This window comes from Protopterus annectens, chromosome 9.part0 (genome assembly GCF_019279795.1).
Source record: "Protopterus annectens isolate FY-2018-M chromosome 9.part0, PAN1.0, whole genome shotgun sequence".
In the NCBI taxonomy this organism is placed as follows: domain Eukaryota; kingdom Metazoa; phylum Chordata; order Ceratodontiformes; family Protopteridae; genus Protopterus; species Protopterus annectens.
In genome coordinates, this window is record NC_056743.1 from 1,939,858,457 (window position 1) to 1,939,880,510 (window position 22,054).

Sequence of the window (22,054 nt, forward strand, 5' to 3'; positions counted from 1 at the left end):
GGCATGACAAATCCTCCTAACTCAAGAGGAAGATAGTGTGTTAAGTGCCTTACCTGTAGATTTATGGACAAAAGGTAAAGGGGATGGAGGACTGATGAAAACAGCAGGTGAAGTTTGTATAACTCCAAAGTCAGGTTTTAGACCTCGTAAGCAGCAATACCCGCTAAGTAAACAAGCAGAGGAAGGAATTAAGCCAGTCATTGAGCAGCTAAAACAGGTAGGAATTCTTGTTGAATTCCCAGATTCGCCCTGCAATACTCCGTTGTTTCCTGTAAAGAAACCGTATGGGTCATGGAGGTTGGTTCAGGATTTACAAGCAGTTAATTCGGCTGTGATTCCAAGAGCACCGGTGGTCCCTGACCCTTATACATTACTTAATGATTTACTACCTCGGCACAGATATTTTTCTGTCATAGATATAAGCAATGCTTTTTTCTCCATACCACTACATAAGGACAGTAGATTTTGGTTTGCATTCACTTATCAAGGTAAAAGATACACCTACACCAGATTGCCACAGGGCTATTGTGAGAGTCCAACAATATTCGCACAAGAAATGGCTGCGAATTTAGCTCAGTTTGTTCCCCCAGAGGGAAGCCAGGTTCTGTTGTATGTAGATGATATTTTGTTGCCCTCACCCATGCAGGAAAGTTGTAGAAAGGATACCCTTGCCCTTCTTATTTTTTTAGCTGAGCAAGGACATAAGGTAGATAAAGAAAAGTTACAATTGTGGAAAGCACAAGTAAAGTACTTGGGTTATTTAATTTCACAGGCAGGTAGACAATTGGAGAACAAAAGAAAACAAGCAATTCTTGAGGCACCTATGCCTACGACTAAGCGGGAGATGATGTCCTTTTTAGGTATGACTAATTTTTGTAGAAGTTGGATCCCTAACTATGCTGAGGAAGTAGGGCCATTGACCGCACTGATCTATGATACTCCCATGGCGGCTAAGAATAATATACAGTGGACAAATAAGGCAATACAGGCATTTATTAGAATTAAGCAATTGATAGCAGGATCCTCTGTTTTGGGTTTTCCGAACTATTCTAAGCCGTTTGTACAAATGGTTGATTGTAAGGGAGGATATATGACCGGTTCTGGTACAAGTACATGGGGATAAACAGAGGCCGATAGCTTTCTACTCCTCCAGATTAGATCCTGTTGCAAGGGCATTGCTGCATTGTGTTCAAGCTGTGGTGGCAGCCGCCATGGCAGTACAAGCCTCAGCATCATTAGTTTTGTTTCACCCATTACAATTGCGGGTTCCACATTCAGTAGCTACTATACTTTTGCAAGATAAGATAACCTTTTTATCTCCTAGTCGACATTTGTCGTGTATGACAGTGCTGCTGACACAGCCTCATATGACCATAGAAAGATGTACTACTCTTAATCCGGCAACACTTTTGCTGACTCCAGAAGAAGGTACTCCACACGTTTGTTTAGAGAGCATTCATGACAAAGTACTTCCCCGACCAGATTTAATGGATATTCCATTGATAGATTCTGATCTAGTTTTGTTTGTAGACGGATCAGCAAAGAAAGACACTGTAGGAAAAACACTAGTAGGGTATGCTGTCACCACAGAAACTGAAGTTTTGGAGGCAAAAGGATTGTCAAACATTTATTCTGCACAGGCAGCTAAGTTGGTGGCTTTGACTCGAGCTTGTACCTTAGGGGAGGGTAAAAAAGTGACAATTTATACAGATAGTCAATATGCTTTCTCCACTGTACATGTTTTCACTCAACTATGGAAAAATAGGGGAATGGTTACTGCGACAGGCAAACCAATAAATCACAGAGATTTAATTTTGCAGTTGTTAGATGCAGTGCAGCTACCACTTCAGATAGCGATATGTAAATGTTCCGCACATACCAACAGAAAAGATCCTGTCTCCAGGGGAAATGCCCTTGCTGATATGGCTGCAAAAAAGGCAGTTCAAGAAAATGATTTGCTTTTACATGATAATGATTTGGAGCCCGGACACCTCTTAGACTTAGAGACACTAAATGTAATGCAAACATTGACGACACAGAAGGAAAAATGTCATTGGGTAAAATATGGTATCACTCAACAGAGTGGGTTGTATAGGGCATCAGATGGCAAAATGGTATTACCCTCAAACCTTTTTAGGTATGCGGCATTGGTTAGCCATGGACCTGCCCATGTAGGAGTACAGACGATGATTCAAATAGTGTCTAAGGTGTTTTGGTGTAAAGGGTTTTCAGCTTATGCAAAGCAATTCTGTTTATCTTGTTTATTATGTGCAAAGTATCATGCTCAGGGGGGAGTTAAAAAGTCTCAGCAGGCATTCCCTACCCCTCCGTATCCATTCCACACACTCTGTATGGACTTTATTGAATTGACACCCTCAGAGGGAAAACGGTTCTGTTTGGTCATTATTGATGCTTTTTCTAAATGGGTAGACGCTTTTCCAGTGAAGCATCCAAATGCACAAACAGTAGCAAAGCTTCTGACTACAGAAATAATTCCCCGATTTTGCCTACCAAGATGCATTTACAGTGATAATGGGTCTCATTTTGTTAACCAGATTGTTCAGAAATTGGGTCAAGTGTTTCAAATTGATCTCAAAAATCATTGTGCTTACCATCCCCAATCAGCTGGACTGGTGGAAAGACACAACGGTGTCTTGAAGAGTAAGCTCCGCAAACTAATGGCAGAAACACATAGGTCATGGACTGCGTGCCTTCCGTTGGCACTCCTGTACATGCGAATCTCACCTTCCTACAAAGGACTTACACCATTTGAACTTTTGTTTGGGAGACCATATTACATCCCACAGTGGCAAGGATTGTTGCCAGCGGAACGTGAGGGGGGTGAGGATCTAGCAGATTATATGAAGAAGCTGCTAAATGTCAAATCTCTTGTAACCAATGACTCCTTTGCAGATTCCAGAAATGAAACCTTGTTAAGCGTGGCACCCGGGGACTGGGTGTGGATCCGAATTGTGAAGAGAAAGAATTGGTCATCCCCCAGGTGGGGAGGCCCATACCAAGTACTTATCTCGACACCTACGGCTGTAAAGATTGCTGAGAGGACTTCGTGGATTCATATCACCCACTGTAAAAACTCAAGGCTCTTCCTTCTGCCATTGATATTGGTCAAACTCCACTGGACCTCTGAGCGCAAAGTCTGGCTACAAAGGGGGATTAGCCCAATAGGGGTTAGTTCATCTCAAACCCAGTGAAGAAACCAACGGTGCGTGGTAGTCCTTAGGGAGGATGGCCATGTTCAACTGGTACTTGAACTGTCACATGATGATGATTTTGGTGGCGAAAGTAAATATGTCCATACGAGAAGGAACAGTTGCAAGAGAAAAAGGAATGGTGGTGCTGCAAGCGCAAACAGGTGTTACTACTGTGTTTAAGGTGAAACTTTGTGAAGGAATTTTGGACTGTTCTAAATGGAACAATAATAATTTCTTGACTCGTGCAAAATACTTGTGCAATAGAGACTGTACGTCCTGGTCAAGTGTTTGGTGGTCAACAGATGTGAATGGATGGGAAACAAGTGGTGCAGTGATACCAGAGAAAGATAAAAGCAGGCAACAAAGAATAAAAATTGCGCATTTCCAAGGTACCGGAGTAGTTACTATAACCATTGTGTCACCACAAGCAAGTGATTCACGAGTTTATGGAATCGGAGTGTCTTTTCCAACTAGAACTGATCCTTTGGGGACCCTCCAACTTAAAGTACAAAGCCTTAAGAATGCTACAAATAAAGCAGATTTTGCCTTCACAAAAGAACAATTGTTACTCGAGACGGGATTCGTACACCATAATGAATGGATATCTTGGGTTAGCTATAGTACCCGAGAAGCACATCGTGAGAACTGTATTTCTTGTGCTGAAGGTAAACAGCAATTAGCAACAGTCCCATTGATGCAAGATGAAGGTAACCTAACGTGTCTGTTGAAATTATTCTTCAACAAAACTGAAGATAAATGCAAAGATGAAACTCAGCATTTTCCGGTCATAAGCAAAGTTGAGAAACCGCCTGCAGCGATTTCCTATCCAAGTTCGTATATGTGCATGGCACAGGGAAAAATTATGGCAATATGGGACAGAACTATTGCAATGTTACTGTGAATGGCAATGGGAATCCATTTCTGGAGAACCAAACTCATAGTTTAGCAGATGTATGGTGGTTATGTGGAGACAACAAACTCAGATCAAGGCTTACGATTCCCTGGAAGGGAACTTGTGCACTTGTAAAGTTAATTCTGCCATTCTACATTTTCCCAGTTCCAGCAAGCAATTTCGTAAGAGAACTTGAAATAAAGCCGAAGTGGTTGAGTAGGAGAAAAAGAGAGGCACCGAAGCAATCCTTCGATAACGGTGTCTACATCGATAGCATTGGTGTACCAAGAGGCGTACCTGATGAATACAAAGCAATAAACCAAATAGCAGCTGGTTTTACATCCATCTTTGTCTGGATTCAACCTAATAAGAATGTGGACTGGATCAACTACATTTACTATAACCAGCAGCGTTTTGTGAACTATACCAAAGATGCATTGAAAGGAATTGCTGAACAACTGGAGGCCACTTCGCAGGTGGCATGGCAGAATCGAATTGCGTTGGATATGCTCCTGGCCAAAGAAGGAGGAGTTTGCAAGATATTTGGGACTTTCTGTTGTACATATATTCCAAACAACACTGCGCCTGATGGAAGCATCACTCGAGCTTTGAAAGGTTTGGAGATGTTATCCGAAGAATTGGCAGAGAACTCTGGGGTAAATAATCCCTTTACAGATTTTCTACAAGCGTGGTTTGGAAAATGGAGTCATCTCATCAGCAGTTTCCTGGTGTCCATTGGAGTCGCTGTGGCTATCGTGGTGGTATGTGGTTGTTGTTGTATACCCTGTATCAGAGGTCTTCTACAAAGACTGGTTGATACTGCTGTTACTAAGATGATGTACCAGCAATTGCAACAGACTGGTGAAAGTGAATACATTGAAATGTGACTCTTTGCAAATGTTTTTGAAGTTTAAAAATTTGTCTTGCCAATGAAGTAATGTATGCAAAGAAAAACTTAGTTTTTACCATATATTGCTGAAATAAAAGACAAATAAAAGTGTTTTCAGGGGGGAAATGTTAAGAGAAAAAGTTTTAAAACATACTGTTATTTGTCTTTTTCCTGTTCTTGCAAAGTGAACATGTTATTTGTTGGGATATGCCTATCAAAGATGGGCCTCATCTGTGAACAAAATGCAGCATTGCTTATGAACCTGAATGATATCTGTTTTCTGCATTTCAGAATAAAGAGATTTGGTTATAGCTCAATGAAGCCTGGGATAAGGACGCACGGCCGAGTAAGAGTTAATTTACTAGGGCAGGCTGTGTGTCCTGGAAAATTTGAGCTACCGTTGTTGAATTGAACATTTTGTATTTCTTGAACATTCTGTACTAGCTGTGGGTTTGAGGTAATTTGTGATAAACATGTTTTTCCTATATGTTTTTCATATCCAACTGTCAACCGTCAGAAATGTAACAAAAAGTTGTTTTGCTTGCAGTATAAAAGTTGATGTCAGTAAACAAGTTGATCAGATCATAGGAGATCAGATCAGTCCAGACCGGACATCTTGGCCAACATGCTGTGTAATCTGGTTAGCTGCTAATAAAGGAAAATTCATCGCCTGAGGCAGATGCGACTCGTTTGAATTTTTTCCTCTGACAAGCAAGTAGTATAACAATTATGCATCACTCGGGTTACCGTTATCTTCCTTGCCAGCTCACCTGTATGCTTTAAATTTCATGCATGTGTTTGAAGCTGAGATATTCAGCATCCTTAAAGTACTGCCCCCTAAAACGTAGTGTGTACACTATGGCTTAGCTGGTATATGCTTCGCTACACCAGTGATATAACACTACTCCTTACTACTAGTCTACAATACATCACACTTCCAATCTAAATAAGTAATTTTAACATCAAATTTCAAAATGGAATCTGCCAGCTGTTGTCACATAAAGCTGCATCCTCTTCGAGTCATGACCTTTTTATAGTGGAGGGGTCTACATACCCCTGTTATTCCTTAGCGCTAAGTTGACTGGTAGGGCTACTCCTGTTAAGTCTACTTACACAACTGTTCTATTTTTAACATTAGATAACTGATTCAGTAGAAGGAGGCAGAAGTAAACCAAGATTCTTTTATTCCACAGCAATGAGTTCTTTCATCTGAATTACATGGACTTCATCAGAAAAAACTGCTATTGTGCCCACAACTCTTTGAATACAGGTAACAAGTCACATGTCAAGTTAACAAAAAAGCTGGTTAATTAGTGTGCCCTCTCTGCAATTTAAAGAACCCTTTACAGTTTTTTTGAAAAAACATACACATTGTTAAGTTCAGTCAAACATACTATCAATTTTTGTGTAGCCCAAATACTTTTTAAGTAAAAAGTATTGTGAGGAGACACTGGAATTTACTCAGAGTTGAACAGGAATATGTGAATATTGTAGGTGACAAACCTTGTATCATTTATAAAAAAGACATCAACTTTAAAACATTATTTGAACTTATCCGTTTAGAAAAAAGAGAAAGACGTATGGTAAAGTGTGGAAACTATTGTCAGTGCAAATTAATAGTAGAAGGGGAGAGAATCAAGATACCAGGACTGGGTTATGTTAACAAAAAGATATTTTTGTTATTCAAAGGGAGTAGTATACACGGCCAAGTGCCAATTATGTGACAGCTATTACATAGGGAAAACTAAGAGAGCATTTAAGAACAGGATTTACCAGCATCAATATGACATACATAGACAGGATGAAAAAATTGCCCTTAGTAAACATGTAAAAGCACACTCTAGGCATTATTTTAAATATTGGGTTATTGACCATGTTGACCTAGGTCCCAAAGGGGCTCCAAGTGATGATTATTTAGACTACAATGAACTTAGATGTAATAGCACGGAATCACCGGGTTTAAATGAGAATGTTTCCCTAGCCTGATTGTTGAGGCCGAAGTCTGTCCATTATTTGCAATTATTGTCATTTTGATTTATTATGTGCCTATATATATTTACACATGTGTGAATTTCTGTACATGGACATGGCTGTGCTGTTTAGAATACAGATTGGGGAGTGTATTTCAGATTTTACAAAGCAAACTGTGTAGGAATTGCTGTTCAAGTATTCATACTTTGTCAGCTGTATTTTGTTAGTTAAACTTGTTCAATTATTAAGGCTTTTACAGGCTTAGTGTGTTTTGCACACTAATAAGAGGTGCTTTAGAGTTTGTACTTGAAAAGTATTTGGGCTATACAAAAAAAATTGATTGTATTTTTATGACTGAACTTAATGTGTATAGTTCTTCAAAAAACTGTAAAGGGCTCTTTAAATTGCAGTGGGGGCAGACTAACCAGCTTCTTTGTTAACCTGACATGTTGACTTGTTAGTTGTATTTACAGAGTTGTGTGCACAATTGCAGTTTTTTCTGACGAAGTCCATGTAATTCAGACAAAAGCAGTCATTGTTGTGGAATAAAATCTTGGTTTCACTTCTGCCTCCTTCTGTTGGATTCTTGGTTGAATTACTTAATTTTTGTTACTTAGTGACTGATACAGTAGTAATTACCGTTGCTTAGTAACATATAGGGAAGACGAAGAAGTTTAACAATTCAGGAGACCCTGGAGAATCGTCCTAGCAAAGCCTCTTCTGGACCTGGAAAATGAATCCACTTTATAATGATTTGTGAAAGTATTTATAAGAAGGCCAAGTTACTGCCTCTTCAATACTTCTAGAGTCCATCCCTTTCCAAAAAAGCCACAGAAGAACCCAAAGCCCTGGTAGAGTGAGCCCTAACCTTGCCTGGACGTGGCTTGTTATGGTGAGAATATCAAAAAGAAATAGCAGGAAACGACCATCTTGAAATTGTCTGCTTTGATACTGGTAGCCCTTTTTTCTCACCTTCCTATGAGACAAACAGCTGATCAGTTTTCCTGAAGGATTTAGTTCTGCCCAAATAGTATTGGAGCTGCCTGTGGGTATTCTTAGTGTAAATAATTAATTCTCCCTTGGTTTTAGGTCCTGGATAGTACAGGGAGGTTAATTGATTGGCTCAAGGTAAACTCTGAAACCACTTTAGGGATAAAAGAAGGATCTGTTCTCAAAATCCTGTCATTGTGAAAAATAAGGTAGGGATGACTGACCATAGGAACTTGTAACTCAGAGTCCTTTCTTGCAGAGGCCAGAGAAGTGAGTAATGTGTTCCTCCATGAAAAGAACCTCAAATAAGACTGACAAGCTGGTTTTGACGGAAGAACAGCTGACTTTTGAAGCACAAAGATAAGATCCCAAGGATCATCACCTGTTTCCTAGGTGGATGCATATGAGGATGAGCCCCTGTTTCCTAGGTGGACGCATATGAGGATCAGCACCTGTTTCCTAGGTGGACGCATATGAGGATCAGCACCTGTTTCCTAGGTGGACGCATATTAGGATCAGCACCTGTTTCCTAGGTGGACGCATATGAGGATCATCACCTGTTTCCTAGGTGGACGCATATGAGGATCATCACCTGTTTCCTAGGTGGACACATATGAGGATCATCACCTGTTTCCTAGGTGGACGCATATGAGGATCAGCATCTGTTTCCTAGGTGGACGCATATGAGGATCATCACCTGTTTCCTAGGTGGACGCATATGAGGATCATCACCTGTTTCCTAGGTGGACGCATATGAGGATCAGCACCTGTTTCCTAGGTGGACGCATATGTAAATCTCCTTTCAAAAACTGCTTGACATATAAACAGAAAGAAAGGGAGGGCTTCAAGGGTAAACGAGCAGAAATGGATGAAAGATGACCCTTGACAGAAGATTAGGAAAGGCCAGAGAACAGTAACTCACACAAATAATCCAGAACCAGAGGCAGCCAGGAATTAAAAGGGTCCTGCTTCTTGGAATGGTACCAGCTAGAACATTTTTCCACTTACACATATAAGATTTTGGAGTGCATTTTTTTAGCTTCCTTTAGTACCTGTTACATATCCTTATAAAAATGTGTCTAAAGTTTATCAAAACTCTTATCATCCAGGCAGTCAATTGTTTTCAGGATGAGATGTATCAAACAACCCATGTCTTATGTCAGTGAGTCTAGTCAATGGGGGGAAGCTTGTGGTAATTGTCCTTGGTCCATTTCAAAAGATGGGAGAACCACTGTTGCCTGGCTCAAAAGGGAGTCACCACCACTATTTTTGGAGAGTCCCTCTGGATCTTTAGGAAAACCCTGGGTATCAGTGGAAAGGGTAGAAAAGCATTCAGGAACATTCTTGTCCATAGGAATAAGAAGACATCTGTCTTCCAGCCCTGTTTCCAGGAAAACATGGATCAAAATTTCTTTAAGTGTCTGTTCTGAAAGGTGCAAACAGATCTATCTGAGATGTTCCCCCACAATACGATCAATTCCTGGAAGACCCCTGTATTTAATTTATTTTCTTGTGGGTCTGTCCTGGTCCAGCTCAGCTTGTCTACTATAACATTTTCCTCTGATGGAATGTATGTGGCCTGAAGAGTCAAAATGAGCTGAGTTGCCACTGACCAGGCAATTATAACAGGTCAAAATGAGGGTAAGAACTGGTACCTCTTGTTTGTTTATATACCATATAACTCTGGTGTGGTCTGTGATAATTTGAAGGGGTCCTGTAGAATAGAAATAGCTTTCAAAGCATTGATTATTGCCAGCATCTTTTTGACGTTGGTGTGCTTTTGTCTCTCCTACTTGTTTCACAGACCTTGCACTTTCACACCTTTTAATACACCTGCCCCCCTGTAAAGTATGAAGCATCTGTTGTAACAGCCCAAACAGAATACAGAAGGAAGAGGGGGAGACCTGGGCTGAGACAGACCTAGTCCACCCACTCACAAAGCCAAACACTACAATCTAAAAGGACAAAGGGTGTTGATGCAGATACCAGACTAACCAGAGTTACCACTGAATGTTCTTAGGTGAAGTCCAGCTAAGAGTATTGTGGTAATCAAAGAAGCAATGAAATCCACAATCCTGAGAAATTTCCAGATATAGCAAATTGGTTGGAAAGCATTTAGAATATTTGTATACAGTTCTACTTTGTCTAGAGGAAGAAAGACTTTTCCAAAGGAAGTATCCAGAGGGCATCAAAAAAAAAATTCTGTGTGAAGGGATGAGAGCAGATTTTTGTAAATTCACTTGAAACGCCAGACTGAGCAGGAGTTTCATGACAGTTGACAGAGAATCCTTACAGTTGAAAACAGTCTGTAAATAGAAGACAATTGCCCAAATATGGAATAAGCCTTAAAGTCTGCAATTAAGCAATTACTGGAGCTGGACACTTTGCAAATATCCTTATCTCCTCGGGCCTCTACTGAAAATGGACATGTATCCAGTTGGACTAGCCCGGTCAACAAATGTAAAATAAATAAATCCTTGGTACAGTATTCAGACCAAAATGTCAGACAGAGAACTAATATTGTAAGCCAGATACAGAAAATCTTAAGAAATGTCTGAAGTCTTTCCAAGGAGACAATGATGGTAAGCATCTTAAAGTCCAGTTTCATTATGAAGGTGAGTAAAAGAATGACAATGGCAGGACATGGAGGGGTCACATTTCGAACTTTGGGACCTTGACGATTGACAAAGGAGAGGTCTAGGACTGCTCTCCAGGCTTCATCCTTTTTTGGCACGAGAAAACTCCCCGAATAAAAGCATTTGCACATCTGATCTGAGGGCACAAGCTCTATTACCCCATGAAAGAAAAGAAGATGTTATGTTTACAAGATGCAGAGGAATCCTCTGAAAAGGAGGAAGGGATTCCCATTGCCACATATATCCCTGTTGGATGATTGTCAGAAGCCATGTATCTGAAATTATCTGATGCCACTGGGGAAGATAAGGACTTAGGTCCTTGGTTCTGAGAGACTTTCTCTTTAGAGGTTCCTTGCTATTGCTTTTTTAAATCTTGTCTGTTGGCAAGTTGCTGCTTAAATTGCTCTTTGAAGAAGGGTGCCGAGTTAGTGAGAAAGTTTTTATTAAATTTAGAAAAGGAGGGTTGGAAAATTTGGGTCAAGCCTTGAATCAATTTCCCTCTTCCATCAAATTATTTAGAATCCTCATCAGCAGAACATCTTGTCAAGGGGAGAACTTAAAATCTCAGTTTTAACATCTTTCGGTAAATGCTGCAAATGTAACCAGGCCAATCTGCTAATAATTGACCCTGTGGCAGTGGTTTCACTATGAAACAGAAATTTCAGAATACTGAACCTCTGATCATGGAAGACAAGAGGACTGAAGTACTGAAATATTAAACCTTGTGAATGGAGATTGCCATACTGTGTGTAATGAGAACTTTACCATTCTGTTCACTGTAGTTCAATCTCAGAGTTGGTCTATTTAAGTAGCAGGGGGTGTGGGGGGTGCAGGAGGGCTTACCCCCTGCAAAAATGTGAAATGAGAAATGTTTACATTTTCATTTTTTTTGTCAATTCGATATTTCAGTACTTTGATCCTCTGGTCTTCCATGATCAGAGGTTCGATGTACTGACATTTCGATGTTCCATACTGACTCCATGGCAGTAGCTCTGCAGGCAGTGTGAGCAGAGCCATAAGAACACTTTAAAGACTGTTTGGTTATGTGTGACGCAGATAGAATGAATACTTTCAATGGAGTCATTACCGCAGAAGAGGAAAGGAAGGTGAGGTTAACAGTTAACTTTATGACATTCTCATAAGAAGCCAATGAAATGTAAACATGTGAACCTGCAGTTCAAAATCTGTTAAGGTAGAAGAATAAACTAAATCTAGCAAAAGCTTTTTTATCCTTGTCAGTGGGATTGGGGGCCGAATGAGCATCCTATGTCCACTCATCTATCCTGGGGGGGTCTTGAGCCACTGCAGGACTGCTGCTTAGTGGCCATTGAGTGCCATGGTAATGGCAGCATAACGGACTGGATATGTACATCCACCAAGCATTGCAATGATGCGCTGTAACCAGGAAATATTCATGCGTGGAAGAGCATGTTGCCAAAGGCCTGCAATTTGGAATGTGACCATGATGTTGTCATATGGATAGGTGATGTTAGGGACAGCAAACTCCCCTGAAGGCTCCCTGTCTGAAATATTTTTGTTATCAGCTTAATTCTAAAGAGAGACAAAAATTAAAAAAAAAAAGATAAAGAAAGAGAGACGAAAAGGGGATGGATTAGTAAAGCCTCAGAAATCAGTTTCCTTAGTAACATACATTAAAATACCACCCTTAACTTGGATGGTGCATCAGACAGAAAGCGAGTCACAGATATAGTTGGACAAACTATATGAAACTTTCCTGATCAATGACACCACATTAGGAATTACAACTGTTAGGAATATACAGTCATCTCTCTCACTTATCTGCCTCAGAAATAACATAGTTGATGGAAATAAATGCACATGAAAAGGCAGAAGAACAGATGAGAGTCCCTGGCAACTGTGTTTTCATTTAAGAATTGTGTATTCTGAAATGGAGTTACCTGCTGATGTTTGGTGTGTGCAAACTTACAGGACTGATACTCTCCAGTGAAGGTGCGCTGAACTTCTGATGTGGAGAAGGTGGGGGCAAGCAGTACAGCCAGGACGTTTGAAACTGTATAACAACATGTAGACCAAAATATACAACTTTGCACAATGTAGCCCTTCATTGTAATGCCCCCCCACCCCCACCCCCCAGTCCTGGACAGTGCACACTTTTTGGTACTGTAAATTCTACCAAATTGTTTGAGATTCAATTAAAAAACAAATTACAAAGGGGATCCTGATAGAGTATCTGCAGCCCCATTTACTCACTGAGGATCCCAGAAAAAAAAAAGCTTAAAACATAGATTTTACTGTATACTTAAGATATGCACAGCTATGCCCTTGTTTAATAAAACCTAACAGGACAGCATAGTTGTTATCATAGTAGGTATTAAAAATCAAGCAACACAAACAGATGTTGAGTGGCACAGAGGTGATGTCAGTGAGATTTTTTAACAGACAGAGTAGTATACGCACAGCTCATTCTTCCTGGGGAAGTCGCAGAAACAAAAATTGGTGAAACTCAGCAAAGGGAGTGAAGATAAAATTAGAATGTTGCATAACAAAAATAGACTGATAGGTGGGCCAAGGGAACCTTTTTGGAAACGGTTTTAAATTTACTTGAGCCAAGGCTTAAACAATGCTTTTCCATTAGATCATAATACATTGAGAGAAGGTCGCAGGATAATGACCCTACAAGCTGAAAGTGAAGGAGCACATTATAAAAACTGAATAAATTAAGATATAACAGTCAGAATTAGCAGAACTAAGGGGCAGTTTAGTTACTTTTCAGCACTTCTTTTATGTACATACAGTTACCTGTGATTGTCTGAAACAGTCGTATTTTTCTTTTTCATGATTGCATTGGGATTATACATAGGCTAGCCATGCTCTCTTCTAACAGCTGGGCTCAAGTTTCATCCTGAAAAGGCAGACTTGAGCAGGAGACATATATTTGCTTTTTAACAAATATCAAATGTTAGCTTCACTTCTTAACATGATACTTAACTTAGAGAAACTGATGAGCTCACAAAGAATAGAAAAAAATGTAAATATCTGTAGGCACTTAATCAAGAGCTCAGCAAAATGTGGGAGGTGACTGTTACAGATACTTAAAACAGTTTCGCTGCTAAAATAAAGTGCTTGGCACTGAATACATGACTTCATCCTTTGGTTGCACAGAAGGAGCCCCCTGCTTCAGAAGCTGTGGTGTGAAATTAAACGTGCAGTTCACAGCTAGCTAAGTAACTGCATAGCCTCTGCTACCAGAGAGCTCAAATGGCTCCTTATGGAAAGACACGAAGACACACTGTGTTCTAGGTATGTAACCATATAATTAATGTGAGAAGCCATGCAATACCAAGACTGTTTAAACAATGGATACATTTATGGAAATATGCTGCAAATACTATACATATGATTACTTGTATAAGGAAGCAAGAAGTTCCCCTCTGTACTGCCTGCTGTGAACTGTGGTGTAAGTGATCTGTACCCGTCTTTCTGAACTGTAATAATTTTTTTTCTTAACTGCAAGAAACAGCTTCTGTAGTGCTCTTAGAGAGGTATATATCAGATGCCAGCTGCAAGAACATTATCCAAGTAGGAAGTCATCAAAAACTTACCTTCGGGAGGAAGCAAATGAGAAATGTGCAGGAGTGCTGGGTGAGAAATTCCGAGGACTATCCAGAGGGCTGCTACCTGTGGAAACACAGATGTAAAAAGATAAGAAGGCTGTAAGGCAAACCTTTATTTGAAGCCCCCCCCCCCCCAATCCTTTTAAAATATACTTCTTACAAAAATGTTGACCCAAAAGACTTTCCTTTCTGTTTCAGCTCCATATTTATTAGGACATTTTAGCCGGGGCCATTGTTTTTACTCTTTAATGGCCACACTCTACTCTGCTAAAATAAACCAGATGTGCCTGACCTGCTATACTTCTAGAAGGCAGGAAGCTACTGATGCGGTCAAAGAATGTGGTCTGGATTCCCACTTCCTCAGCCTGTAGGCTAAGTGCTGTGATGACTACATTTATGGAGCAAGGCTCAATAAATGGCAGCAAATTACATGAACGCAACAGATTTCATGAAGCACTTGCGTTCACTTCAGACACTACAAGTGGTTGCCACAGATGGCATTTGCTAAGCACCTATGGGGCATTGCCAAAGCTTGAGCTCCTACTGAAGGGTGTGCAGTCTGTCCTTGGTCTTTACTGATGCTCATGGGTTAATTTATGAGTCAAACTCACCAGCGCTACACAAGCAGCCTTTACTTCTGTGCCATTGAGAAGATTCTGATGTATTTAAGCAGCACTTTCCTTCCATCCTTCTCCAGCGTTGTTAAACACTCAGACTGCACTTCCAGGCACTTAACTTAGGACTCATAAGTTTGTCAGAGTGGTTTCCCCACACTGTTCAAAAGATAACAAAAGGTATATAGAGGAAATGTCTTAGAGGAGAAAATTCAGAGAAAATTCAGAGTTCAGGTAGGTTCACAGGTTCACAGTGTACAGATTTATAGATAAATACTACACAATAAGTCATCTGACTATTTTCAGCCTAACCAGAATCCTCAACATCAAGATTTACCTCTGTGATGAATTCTTTTGTAATTTTAAAAGATGAAAGTGCTTACTGAATTGTAGTAACTAAGTTGTTTTCTGTATGTAATTTTTTTTTTGCATTAAATGTTCATTTTATTTCCCACATGCAATTGTGGTTTTGTTTAATATTTTTTTACAAGCGCAAACACACATACACACACTCGCATATATACACACACACGCGCGCTCATGCACATGTGCGCGCTTGCAAACATACAGATACTGTCCCTGAGGACAAATGCCAATTCACATACACATGTCTATGTGCTGCTGGAGGAAACTAGAGCACTTGGATGAACAACCATAGTGACAGGAAGGGCATATAGATAACTCATAGAAGAAACCATATCCAAGAACTCAATCAGGACCAAGTGTTGTGAAATGGCGATCCCACTGTGTCAATGAGCAGCTGCTCTTACAGACATCATACTCCTAACAAACCACCAAAGACAGACACTTATCAGGTGCTGACATTTGTAATACAAAATGAAATTAGCTGTGATTGTTACTCTTAAATACACTGTAACACCCCCCTTCACATGCGTAAGATATAGCAATCCTAGCTATACACGGATTTCAGAAAATACAGTACAGTGTATAACACTATTTATGCAAAGCCAGATTAGTGACTTTTATTTGATAAAACTATAACAGGGTAAGTCACTTTTAAACCCAGACAGTCTCTGTATCCATCAATTACAGTCACTTTACTAACAGTGTATGCTCCAGATACCTGACTGTATTAAAAAAATTATAATAATGGTTGGAGTATTGTTTCTTTCACACAAACACATAGTAATCACAGCAAACTACTCCATCGTACTTCACACAAATGTACACTACTCTGGCAAAGCCAAATTAGTGACTGCTTAAACTGAGTAAATGATAAGGCGGATGAATTGCTCTAATCCACAGACAGCCAACACCCAGCAGTTATAGGGACTTCTGTGTACACGTCAGACATCAAAATCATTACACATAATGGCATTCTAATGCACTTCATCAGTGTTCCACATAAACAATAGCCAGATATTCAAAGCATTCCAAGTTGTTTCACATAAATCACATTAGTTCTGCAATGCCAAAATAATAAGCAAACAATAGTCAACAATCATTTTTCTCCACAGACAGCTCCAACTATTATACCTACTTTGCCTGTGTATACGACTTGTGTATGACTTTTATGAAACAAAATTAAAAAAAAATAAAAAAGAGCCAAACAGTACTGTATTTAAACAACAAATATTGCTCTTATATGCTTAGAAAGTTGCTAGAAAAACAGGTTTTGCATTAATTTGCATTTTATGAAGAAAACAAAAGTCAATAGACCGCTTGTAAGCATGAATTAAGAACTTTTACTCATGTTGTGATGACCACCACTGGACCAGCAATCAAGGAGCCTCAATCCTCACCACTGGCACCAGTGGGGGACATATACTTTGAGGATGACAAGTACACACACAGTATTTCCAGATACAGCTCTCTGCATCAAGTGCAATTTCCCTTAAGAGCACACAGAGACCACAGTCAGTCTGGGGCTGGTTTCTCTCTCTTTCTCCAGATACTCAGTAAGACTCCCCACTGCCACAGCTATAGAGTTTAGATCTCAGCTGAGTGACCAAGCCAAGACCTCCAGCACCCTATTTGTCCAACCAGTGCTCATGTCCCTACCCAAGTAGCTGACACACACACTCTTTGATGTTTGATTTACACACACACACACACACACACACACACACACACACACACACACACACACACACACACACACACACACCTAGGAGAGGCTGGCACAGGTTTACTAGCTATGCCCCCTTCCATCCAGACTATAAGGTAATTCTCCAAAAAGAACTGGACCAAGGCAAGGACACCAGTAAAATCCTCCACTCTTTATTGGCACCACGAATAGCAAAATATAAGAAGTTTAACGCTCACAGTGAATTGTATGCATTTTCATCTGAGAACCTCTTAGACTTCATCAGAAAAAATAGTACAAAGCAAATGCCTGCATTTAAATAAGGACCCACCTTGAATTCAATTAAGTCCCAATTAAGAGTTAAAAAGACATTTGCACCAACCATGAATATTATTCAATATAAAATGTTGTTAAATAACATCCTGAAAACTTAAAAGAAAAATTGTAATAATATAAGTGTATGCTAAAAAATGTATTAAAATATTCTTTGTGTTACTTTGGACAATGTATAAGTGTATATAGTTTTGTCTGTAACCAGTTTGTGTTTGTCTGATGTTATTTACTGTTAATGTCTAAATAAAATAATAAAGAGAATTTAAAAAAAAATGTATTAAAATATAAAAGTCTGCCACAAACAGGTTATAATTTGGCAGATCTTAATTTTAACAAAGGAAACAAGGAAATATGATCATCGAGACCTGAATGTTTATTAGCCTCCAGGACTATTTGCCAGTAAGTTTCCCTAAATTCTAACTTCATTTCCGAGGGACCCCTTCTAATGTCCCTGGGCAACAATTCCAGAACAAAAAAACTTAAAGTTGCCCCCCTCACATTGCAGTGTGTGCCTGAAAAGTGCATTCTTAGTATTGCACTTTTTGATGTCATTAAGATGCTCGTATATTCGGCATTTTAATTGCCTCTCAGTTTTCCCCACATAAAATCCATCACAATGGTTATGTAAGGCCAGATACACCACACCAGAGGTGTGACAATTAGTGTATGTTTTGCCAACCAGCTTTTTACTTCTTGCCTTGATGAAAACACTTTCATCATGAATAATGTGGGGACATTGAGGGCAGGCTCCACATCTGTATGTGCCAATCTTTCTATGGGGAAAAAACAGGCCTGTGATGGCTTTGTTCCAGCAAATTCTTTATGTTATGTCCCTTTCTAAAGATAACCTTTAGGGGCTGGTTTTTAAAGACATCCAAGTCTGTAAATTCAATTAATTTATTCCATTCTTTCTCCAGAATACCTTTAAGGAAATAGGCATCACCACTAAAACTTGTGACAAAAGCTCTGTTATAATACAAATCAGAAGCTTCATAAACTGTCTTTTTACTCAAAGTGAAAGAACCAGTTCCTAATATATTTTAATGACATCAAAAAGTGCAATACTAAGAATGCACTTTTCAGGCACACACTGTAATATGAGGGGACCAACTTTAAGTTTTTTGTTCTGGAATTATTACCCAGGGACATTAGAGGGGATCCCTGGGAAACAAAGTTAGAATTTAGGGAAACTTACTGGCAAATAGTCCTTGAGGCTAATAAACATCCAGGTCTCAATGATCATATTTCCTTATTTCCTTTGTTAAAATTAAGATCTGCCAAATTATAACCTGTTTGTGGCAGACGTGTATATTTTAATACATTTTTTAACATACACTTATATTATTACAATGCTTTTTAAAGTTTTCAGGATGTTATTTAACAACATTTTATATTGAATAATATTCATGGTTGGTGTGAATGTCTTTTTAACTCTTAATTGCGACTTAATTGAATTCAAGGTGGGTCCTTATGTAAATGAAGGCATTTGCTTTGTACTGTTTTTTCTGATGAAGACTGGGAGGTTCTCAGATGAAAACGCATACAATTCACTGTGAGCGTTAAACTTCTTATATTTTGCTATTTGTGGTGCCAGTAAAGAGTGGAGGATTTAACTGGTGTCCTTGTCCTGATCCAGTTCTTTTTGGAGATTTGGTTTTATTTCTGGACTGCTTGCTCGTGTTATTTTTTTTTTCAGACTATAAGGTAGTTACCACTGCCACCAGTCAATTCCTTATCAGCTACTTTAAGGCCCTTAACAATGGGTATCCAATCTTACTGTGTAATAGTAATATTAATACAAATGGTAGTTTGACCAAGAGCAAGGCTATTGAGTGGCCCACACAGTATCACCAAATAAATATGCAAGTACTCTCAAAACTTAAATATCTCCACACAGATCAGCCACAATGAACATTTTAAATATATTTAATAATACATAAAAGAACAAAACAATATTAAATATATATTCAAAGTGCCATCAGAGTTCAAAACCACAGGAAATATTTAAAACAATATTGCATGACAGTCTCAAATACACAAAGAAAAATATCTAAACTAATCTTTAATATTCCCCTGACTTAATCTAAGAGAATAACTATAATCTAAGAACTTACTAATAGAGCAGGGCAGATGTGGTGAATGGATCTTCTAGTTGTTGTCAGGTCTAAGACAGAATGCAGAATACCCTGTCTCACTAAGAGACTTCTCAAAATAATATCTAAAGTATTACTGCTGGGATGGCTTACAGAATGACATTACTTCTTGTCATCTGACTTCTAGTTCCCAAGCCAAAACAACCATTGATGAAGCTGTATTTAACATCTACCTGTACAAATATACAGAAAAGGGCTTCTCCTCAGATCTCTGGCAGATGCTGGAAGTCATAAAACAATTGCATTCCTTCATGCTTTCAAGACTAGCAATTAATTCACCCTAAAGACAGTACAGAAAGTTTCCTAGTACAGACATTGTGTCTCTTGTTAAATTGAAAACTGTAAAATGCCATCTTTTCTGGCCTAGCCATAAAGTAATTTAATTTCAGGTATTTTTCTAAAATTTACTAGACTGGGGTTAACTTCCTGATTCCAGTTTCCACTGTTAAAATATATACATTTAAACAGTTACAATAGCACATGCACATTTCTGTTCTCCTCCAGTAGGGCACACTGTAGATCCATTTTAAGCACAAACACTTTACAAACATCTTTTCAACACACACACTTCTGTACAAGCAGTTTGATATACACATGACATAGAGTTCTAATACATTTGTAACACAAGCATCTTACAAAAATCATTTTAATATTCACCAATGACATATAATTATTTACAAAATTACAGCTGGCTGGGCTGGCAGCACTTCCTTTCATCACACATGTTACGAGCTTTCTAATCAGAAGTTGTCAGTAAATGTTCCACATTTACTGAGTGTATAATTAAGTAAGTAAACATCCCATAGCATTAGATTTTTGAATGATCATTGCTGCAGTAGACTAAGTTATGTGTGTTATAGCTGACAGCACAGTGGAGCAGCAATATGCATTGTGGCCTCACAGCAAGAGGTTCTCCGGTTCGATTCTCAGCTGGGGTGCCTTCTGTGCAGAGTCTGCATGTCCTCCCTGTGTTCATGTGGGTTTCCTGCATCTATATCATTTTGTCAAAAGACTAAAATGTCGAACAGCAATATGATTGTAAATGCCGGACATCAAAATTGTTCTTGTGGGGGGCTGTGCCCCCCACACCCCTCGCTAATTATATATACCAACTCCGAGATCACACTACAGTGAGGAAAGGGCAAATTACCTGATCCTCACTGTACCACGATCCCACAACAGCACTTTCGATGTACGGCATTTGCGATAATATTGCCGTTCGACATTTTCAAAATTCGATAACATGAAGTAGACCCGGTTTCCTCTGGGTGCTCTGGTTTCCTCCCATATTACAAAGACATGCATCCAGAATGTTTCTCCCCAGATCTCCTCTGAAAATTGGCTTGTTGCAAATCAGACTTTCCCATTAAACAAATGTTAAATAAATAAAATAAAAATTTCCCATTTGATTCACAATATGAAATATAATGTTCCACATTTTACTAAGAACAGACCAAAAATATGCAGCAAAAATTAAGGACATTCTGCAAATTCACAGACAGTTGAGAGCTATGAATATCTGGTTACTTAATAGGGTTTAAAAAAATTGCATGCTATAAACACTGGTCTTTGAAGATGCACCCAACCGGATGACACTATTCTTGTTCAGACCTTCTGCAAACCCGTATGACAAGGCTGGACAAAAACTCATGATACTGTTGCAGCCTTTCCCTTCCTATCATTTATTTTCTGTGATTTTTGCTCTGTCCCATCTATGATTTATACAATGAATCACATAGATGGGAATCATAGATGGTACTGACCACGAAGACTGGAAATTAGGTGTGCAGCACTTTCCTTTCTGGGGACTTCTTTGAACAGAGGAACCGTTTTAGGCAGATAAGAAAACTAAAAGACAAGTCAGAAAAGCTCCCCATGGCTGAGTGATGCCAGTTACCTACACCTAAATCCGGCCATGTTCCAAGGCAAGGTAAAAGCAAAAGGTCTCTTTCCCTTACTTTTGCTTTAGGTGGTAAGACTTTTGTTATCTCGGAAAGCGGAGACTATTCCACTAGACTTTTCTTTGGATCAAACTGTTTAGTGGATGGTTGACTCTTTTGCCAGGGGGAGGTGAAAGCCTTCTACCTTACAGAGAATGCTATGGGACTTCCTTAATACGGAGTATAAAATCTAACTTATTTTTCTTCCACTCTATCCAGTTTCTACCAAGCTATAGCAGATGCTGTGTAACAAGATTCATAGATTTATAAACTGTTGCTAGGCTAACAGCCCTGGGAGACTTTCTAAGCCTGGCCAAGTTTTCCTGAAAGAATAATGATGTCCTGTAGCCAAGTAAGACATTGACAGCCAGGCATTTGTAAGCCACCTCTGTCCATAAGGGACATGGGTGTCAGGCCCGGTGTAAATATCCTATTCCCCATCCGCTGGTCTAGGTTGTGCTTAAACTGGGTAATAGAAGGCCCTGCTCACAAGCCCCAGCACCTAAGGCAGCATGCAATGCAAACAGGGTCCTTACATCTAGTTGAGAACAGGAAGTAAAGTTAAAAGCAGATACAGCATTAGTTTCTGTTCATCTACTGCCTCAGTATGGCAGAAGGATAAAGATGTGATTGTGATTTGGATGACTTAATTCAAGCAACAACCCAAGTGTTGCAGCAGACAGTTAAGGTAAGAGAGGAGGAATGAGGCAACTGAGTGCTCAGCCCTTTGATAAGGCTGGTTATCCCCACTGGAAACTGGACTCAGGATGGAAGCACTTGC

General features: G+C 39.3%; 1 protein-coding gene across 1 annotated transcript in view; it reads right to left on the reverse strand.

Annotated features, from left to right (window-relative positions):
* The window catches only part of MAST1 (microtubule associated serine/threonine kinase 1), a 1,222,161-nt gene that overhangs the window by 872,435 nt on the left and 327,672 nt on the right, over positions 1 to 22,054 (reverse strand). The window contains exon 3 of the mRNA XM_044084747.1: positions 14,175 to 14,250. Coding sequence (XP_043940682.1) covers positions 14,175 to 14,250 — 76 coding nt within the window. The remainder of the gene's footprint in view (positions 1 to 14,174; positions 14,251 to 22,054) is intronic.